General features: G+C 40.1%; 1 protein-coding gene across 1 annotated transcript in view; it reads left to right on the top strand.

Annotated features, from left to right (window-relative positions):
- Nucleotides 1-7,278, top strand: part of GRHL2 (grainyhead like transcription factor 2) — a 152,883-nt gene extending 145,605 nt beyond the window's left edge. Inside the window, exons 17-19 of the mRNA XM_041470564.1 lie at nucleotides 382-467; nucleotides 5,715-5,779; nucleotides 6,990-7,278. Of these exons, the coding sequence (XP_041326498.1) occupies nucleotides 382-467; nucleotides 5,715-5,779; nucleotides 6,990-7,104 (266 nt within the window). The 3' untranslated portion in view covers nucleotides 7,105-7,278. The remainder of the gene's footprint in view (nucleotides 1-381; nucleotides 468-5,714; nucleotides 5,780-6,989) is intronic.
- Nucleotides 7,279-7,874: the final 596 nt, after the last annotated feature.

The following is a 7,874-nucleotide window of genomic DNA, read 5'->3' on the forward strand; positions in this document are numbered from 1 at the left end:
AAACCTGGAGAGGTGCAAGCCAAGACAGAGGTTTAAGAAGACCTAGATGTGTGTGTTTTGTTCTATAACCAAAGGACAAGGCCCCAGTGCTTTTCAGCTTCTTTTGTAAATGGAGATTTAGATTCTGGAAGACAGAGATTCTTCACATTAGATTAAATTTGCTGAATTAAATTTTCAATACTGTATTTTCAATGTGACTAGTATATGTTGTCCTTGTCTAGATCATTGATTATATTAATGGTACATTTTTTTAAGTGCAAACCATCTTCAGTGCTTAATTTTATCTGTCATGGATTAATATTTTTCTGCTCAGTGTGGGGTATTTCATCTGTGCAATTGACTGAACCTGCTCCAAGTTTGATTTTTTTTCCCCTATTTCAGTGCTTTTGTATGTGAGGAAGGAGACAGATGAGGTGTTTGATGCCTTGATGCTGAAATCACCCACAGTGAAGGGGCTAATGGAAGCTGTAAGTATCCAATGTCCTCACATTATTTGTCTTTCTTGGCAAGAAATTCTTGAGTCTTTCCATGTATTATTGAGATAAACCATAATATAAAGATGAAGTTATTCTCAAGTGCATTTAAAACATTTCTTAAAGGCTTTCTGGAGCCCTGAAATGCTGGCGTTTTCCTAATTCAGTGTTATCAGCAGGTTACTGGGTTTAAACAGCATCACAGAGCTGATTATTGGAGACCTGAGCTTTGAGGAATTGCAGTAGTTAACCAGTGTCAGGGAAGGAGAGAGGTGCAAGCTTCATTTTCTGAAATGCTTCTTTCTGAACTGATGGTTCAGAGCCTGTTGAATCTTTTCCTGTAATGCTTGTCAGTACATTCCCAGCCTGGTTTCCAAGAAGAGGCCCAAGGATGCACTGTTTCTGTGGGAATTTCATGTGGCCATTGTGCAATTGCTGTTCAGCAGGTGCTGAGCCAGTGCAGACTTGTCATTCATATGTTGTCTCAAATTCCTTCTCTAGTCCTCACTTACAGCGTGACCTACCTAACACTTGCCTCTTTGCTGCTTCTTTGAGTTTTTGCTTGTTACCCATTAGCTGTCATCATACGAGTTGCTGTTTCCATGTTTAATCTTGTTTATATGAGCTGATGGCTCATGAAATTTGGTAAGGGAAGAGTTAAGAAATAATCAGTGGAGGAATGTGAGATTGACATGTGGGATGCTGAGTTGATTTCCAGCCTTGTTTACGTGTAGGGGAGAAGACGGAAATGGATGAAAGTGCCCCTAGAGAGCTCAGCCAAGTGCTACATGTGTGTATATTTATACTCTCTTAAAACCATCACAGTATCTTGTTGCATTTACTGAATGCTTTTAATGCAGTAAAGATTGAGTTATTTGGTCAATATTTGGCCAGTAGCAGAAGGCAGAAAAAGATTTATGGGTTAGTGAAGTTGCTTAAAGCATCTATTTAGATGAGGGTATCTCTGAGGAGAGTCAGTGGCATGCTAAGGATGTCCTAACTGTGCTTCTGCTGATGCTGGTTGTTAGCTGTGACTGCAGCTCAGCTGTCAGGCAGAGCACATGGATAACAAAAACCAGGCTTTGCTTGAAGAGGCAGCAGTCTGATTCATGGTAAACTGCAACAGGATTTCATCTTGTCTTTGTATGGAAGTTAAAAGTAGTTATAATCCTTCTATAACTGTTCAAGCTAGCATGAATATTTTATCTCCAGTAGTCTGTGCCTCTCCATGCCTGTTCTCCAGCCACCATGTAACAAAAACAAAGCTGGTGCAGAAGCAGGAAGGGTTTCTGCATACCTCAGTCAGTGCAGCTGCTGACTCACTGGCATGTTTTCAGCACCAGAGAAATCTGATCTGTTGTAAAATGTCCCAGTTCACTGGAAGGAACACATTCAGAAAATTTTAATTCTCTTTGGTAGGATATTGTGGATAAAACAATGCCAAAAAGCTGTCAAACTGCATATTCTTAAATATTCTCTCTACAGTCATTGCAGCAAATCATGTAATTTTGTAATTGTGCATATCCTAAATGCGTCATTCTATTCTCAGTATTAAGACTTTAGGAACTGAGCCTCTGAGTATTACAGAGCCCCAGATCTGAAAGGGAGCTCCAATGATCCTAAGTCATAACCCTCCTTCTCTGATTATGGATTTTGTTTTTTTCTTTTTGTTAGTTACTATTCCCGATCTTTGACTTTTCCCCTAACTTTCTGTTATTAATGATATGGTTTTCTCAGATACTATGTTCATTTTATTCTCTCCTGTACCCCCATTCTAAACTAACAATTAGATTCTTTTTCAGATATCTTTCTTTTGGCAAATATCTAGGGGTTTTGGGTTTCAGAAGTGCAGCATGTCTCAGGAAGCGACTCAGATATTTGCTTTTTGCTAATCAGTCTTGATCAAGTGAAAATAGCAAAACATCACACATATGTGGTGACTGACCAGTTCTACATCCTGATTTCAGCCTGATGCAAAGTCAGGATAACTGTGGATCTCAGTAGGTACCTCAATCTTACATTGTGCAAAATTGCATATTTATTCAAATTACAGAAGGCAGTTCAAATTGGGAAATTCAAGCATCTCCCAAAGTCTTTCAATAATTAAAAGCTAAAGCTGAGTTCAATAGAGCTAGCTTAGACTATTAGATACCTGCCTATATATGTGATCTTCCAGCCAGTGTAGGGCAACAGACCAGACCATTTAATAGAAATAAGCTGGCAAAGGTGTTTTCCTACATGCCTTGGCCCACCCAGATATTGCCCTTTCTGGTTTCCTGACTCCAGCAGACAGCATTTCTGGTGGCTTGTGCAATCAGACAAACTTGCCATGCCAGCGGACTGCAGCCCACAGGGACACCCATATGCTATTTCAGTGCCACTCAGAAGGCTGTTGCACTGCTTCAGGCATCCTAACAGAAAGAAATCTCTGCTCAGAAGATTGACAAATGGACAATTGAGATGATAACGAAAAATATTCCTCCAAATAAAGACACCTTTTTAAAATTTAATGTAGCCTGCTTGGGTTCAGGTGAGAAATCCTGTTGTTTTGTATGGAAGTTGGCAGTAAGTGGTGGTCCCCCTGTGCTGGCAGCAAACACTCTGAGAAGAGGGTGTTAAGTGAGATGCCCTAGCAGATGCTCACCCTATGCTTTCTCCAATTCTGCAGCAGGACTTAGCACATTTGTACTGGAGACTATGAGGGGGAGGTTCTCCCATACCCCCACTTTAAGCCTTGCTTCCACAGCTTGCTGTTTGGTATAACTGATTGAATCCCAGGGGTTCCTGAGAAATGTGCTTATTCAGTCAGCTGGAAGTCTTTTGCAAAGCTCAGTAATCCCTGCATGTTATATAAATCCTACACCTGTCATAGGCAGTGTGACAGGCAAGGCTTTCTCAGCCCAACCTCTCCTAGTTTATGTAGGAAGTGATGTCCCATAGTCCCAAAGTGCTTTGAGCAACATTTGGAATGCATGAGTGTTAGGTATGCCAAATATCCTAGGGAAGATTTATGCTGGAATGTGCAGAATGCTGTATATTAGCTGCTATTAAGCCTCCTTGGCAAGAAATGTTTTGCTCGGCTTGTTTATTTGAATGGAGTCAGTGAAAAGTGTCTTCAAGTGCTGATCTTTACAATATCACTGGGCTTCAGAGTTAACAACCCAGAGAGGGAGATAATTTCCTCATGTTCACACACTTGTGACCCTTTCTGCAGTTTCAGGTTGCCAGTTTTTCTCCAATGCCTGTTACAAAGGATTTTTTTCAACTGTCTGATGAAATGGAGCCATTTTTATTATTGCTTTACATGAAAACTTAAAGTTAGGGGTACAACAGAAGCACAGATATAAAAATTCAACACCAGATTGTTTATCTGATGTCATTCTGTTCATGATAAGCAAAGCCAGAGGACAATAAAGAGTAAATGAACAGTGAAACATGCTGGTGCAAGTGAAACTGAAGTAGCAAATACCACCCAAATTCAGTTTGTATTTTTTCTCTGCTAGGTAGAAAACTTAGGGAGTGGATGGGTCTATTGTACCCCAACAGTTATTCCCCTTTCTCTTAGCCACTGATATATGCTAATAGTCAGAGGACACTGTTTTCAGTGTAAGAGAAGTTTTATTGGTTCTTCAGAGTCCTGGAGTTATGCTATAGAATGCCAGTCAAGCTGATAGCTTGTGTATTATTAGGGATAGTTTTTAGGTACAAAATTGCATCTGGGCTAAGATGACAATGATACTATTTTAGGTGATGTAGACAAGTATAGCCTAATTAATTCTCTCTTTCAGAGAATCTTGGCTGTCTGGATGGGAGCTGTGCTTGGTGTTCAACCTGTAGCTCTTTGAATCTGTCCTCAGTGCTGAGTTTATCCATTCCATTTTCTCTTTTGTGATAATTGCTTTAATGTACTTCCCTAAAATACCTTTTCTCAGCAGAACTCTGAATGCAAACACAAAGAAAGGATTTTACAGTGCCTGATGTTTGCCAGTCTTAAATGGATTTTTAATTATGCATTTCAGTTCTCTAATGCAGAAGATAAGCAGTCAGCTCTTTAGCTGCAACTTCATTTCAGTTGAAAAGCTGGAAACTTACTTTGCTTGGCAGTAGAGCACCACAGAACATTAATCACTGGGGGAAAAAAAAGTAATTTTTCTGTAACTATTTTGCCTTTTGGGACAATCTTCTTCTAAAGTGTGAACTGTGAGACCTGTTCCCTCAAAGAAGAATCATAATTTGGAAAGCAAACCTGGCACAGATGAAGGGCCCAGGGACACCATCTTCATAAGCACACCACAGACTCACTGCAGAATAGACATCCAAAAAAGTTACAAGTACACTGCTGCAAAGCAATGCCAAAGCATCCCAGTGAAGTATTTGTTGGCATGGGTAATTTGTCAGCTAAGTAGTTCTTCCTTCTAAAGTTTTACTGTATTTTCTGCTTTATTGTTTTAATTGCTTTAGTACAAAGTTTATTTTAGAAGTCCTTTACCTTGATAACACACTTCTCTGTGAAATCTCATCTTGTTATCTATACACTCAGATGATTTTTTTTTTTTTTGTGAGCCAAATAGTGTTTTCAATTTGCTACTCTATTAACTAGACTGAGTCACCTTCCCAACAATACAGAAGCTTCTTAGTCCTGTGTGTTTGATGCTGGTAGTCCTCCCCCAATAAAAGGTACCTTGAAGAGACTTTTCAGACAGAAGTACCACCAAGGAGAGTCCTGTTAGCTTAATAAAGCTTGAAATGTCTTTGAGAAATAGAAATGTGTATGTTTTTGTTGCTCCATTGGTCCATCAGCTCCTGTTGGGTTGCCATGTGTCTGCCTTCTGCCTGGTGGAGAAGCCTTTGCTTCCATGAGCCCAAGAAATCAGATTAAGGAACAATAGAAAGATCAGACAGAAATTCCCTGGTAAAATCTGAAGCTGGGAAGAGTACTGACTCCTTGAGCAGAGCACTAGGAGATGCTGGGGCAGTTCTGATGACTCACACCCTATAAAACTATAGTATTTGAGCTTATGGGTAGAGACAATTGTGGGTTTTGATTAAGCTGTTCAGGATTGTTGCTCTCCAAGTCATCCTTAAATGAAAGCATGGTATGATTGTGACAGACTTTTCTATATAGCTATCCTGTCAAAATTTGCAGAGATTTTGTTTTAATGTCTTACGTAAGGTAAGAGGTGATATTTTTATAATTTTCATTAATCTTTAGTAATATTTCTTTTCTTTTTATTATTTCAGATCTCTGAGAAATATGGGCTGCCAGTTGAAAAGATTGCAAAACTTTATAAGAAGAGTAAAAAGGGGTAAGTTAGTTACCTAACTAAGGATCTATTGCAGGATCCTTTAGAAGTACTCAGAGATCCCAATTATAGCTGGGGCCTCATGATGCTGGGCAGCACAAACTCTTCCAGGAGACATACCCATGTGCTTGAAATCTTCATGTCTATGGAGACTGTAAGGGATGGCAGAAGAGGAAACCTGGATCTCCAATCTGTGTCTGACCAGTATTCATAAGCTCACTGTGAAGGAAGGGTTTGTGGATAAGACATGTGGATAAAGTCTGTTTTGTAGACAATATGCTTACTAACATCATGGAGGGCCAGCATGGGAGATGCTGCCTTTGCTGTGAATGCAGTGTGGAGTTTTCCTGCAGTGTTAGGAAGAAGTAGGCCACTGTCTTACTCTGAAAGACAGGCAGGCAATGTTTGCTGCAGGCATTTCAGATGAATAAATTTAGACATGAACATCACAGCTGGACTTTTAGAATAGCTAGGCTTCTGCTCCTTGCCATAAAACTAAATCTCACCACTTCAACTGTTTGTTAAAGTTCTATTTAACCACAATATTGTAGCATTATAATTTTAAACCAGTCATTTATTTTCAGCTGTAACTAGCTTAAGGCATTGTTGTCTGGGGATTTCTTTAGCTTTTGAGAAGACAGGTGAAACTTCTCATGTTTTGCTTCTTTCTAAGTGACAGAAGAAACACTTGGAGGTAAAGAGTGAGGAAAACACTCATATACACTTGTAATAGTCATTGTTGATAGTCTCACATCCAAGCTGACTTCTAAGTCTGTGAGCTGTGTGCAAAGCACAAATTCCACTCCTTCCCCGTGTTAGCCCTCACACCACAGAGGTGCAGCAGCTCACATGGTGTGCCTGAGGAGTGGCACAGATGTGTCCCTGTGGGAGCCACTACCAGGCATGGGAAGCACCAGCTGGCTGGGTCTGCCAGGGATCTGAAGTGCAGCTCATCTGTAGGTAGCCTAAGTGTGTTAACATCCCAGCACTGGCGTGTCCCTTAATGGCTCTGGCAAGGAGCAGCCTCTGATCGAAAGATTATAAGGGACTTACAGAGCAGATCTTGCTGATAATTCCTGCTAGTGAGCCTGTACTGACACGTGCTGGAGTCTGGTTTTGTGTTGTAGAGAAGCAAGTACATGTGGCAGAGTGTATAGTTTTTCCTTTCATTGTCCTGGTACATAAAAACATTGATTTCTGCCTTTGTCACCAGCATCCTGGTAAACATGGATGACAACATTATTGAGCACTACTCCAATGAGGACACATTCATCCTGAACATGGAGAACATGGTTGAAGGCTTCAAGATCACACTGACAGAGATCTAGCCTCAGGCAGAGCCATTTTGTAAGGAACCACAGCATTTCATCCTTCTTGGAAAGCAGATTCCCCGTAAACTTGACAGACATTGATCAGAGAAACTGTTACAAGACTGCATTGAAAATACTGTCCATTGTGCACCTGTGCACCCACTGCAGACAGACTTGGGTTTGTCAAACACAAGGCCATTCACAGTAACCTGGTCCCTTATTTATTGTTCCTCACTCTCTAGTGTACAAGCAGTTACCAGCCCCCAGATTTGTAACCAGATGACCCACTGCAAATGTGAAATGCAGCATTTTAATCCATACTTCAGTGTGGATAAGCTTATTCTAAAACACATTCAGTAACTATGCTGGTCTAATTTCAGAAATCTGGTATAAATCACTTCACCAGTAGTTGTCTCTGTCATTGCTAAAAATCTGTTGCAGTGCTAAAGATGAGCAAAGTGGCTGACAGTTCACTTGCTCAGACTGTTTCGTATCTCTCTATACTGTATAGTCTTGCCAAATACCTCTGGTAGTTCTCAGCACGTAGCAATGAGGACTTGTAAGTAAGGCATTCAGCTACAAATGTCACAAATGTAAGTAAATGGTAAAGAAACCATTTTAACCTTGTATATAATGTTTATAATATGCAATAATATATTTTAACTACTGTATGTGGGCATGTTTACTGCCACTATGTTTTTGTATGTATTTGGTTTAGGGTTTAATAGAATCTTTCCTAGAGGATTAAATTGCTGCAATCTGTCAAGAAGTGTGTACTGAGGAGCTGA

Source organism: Pyrgilauda ruficollis, unplaced genomic scaffold (genome assembly GCF_017590135.1).
Source record: "Pyrgilauda ruficollis isolate IOZ18807 unplaced genomic scaffold, ASM1759013v1 scaffold25, whole genome shotgun sequence".
In the NCBI taxonomy this organism is placed as follows: Eukaryota; Metazoa; Chordata; class Aves; order Passeriformes; family Passeridae; genus Pyrgilauda; species Pyrgilauda ruficollis.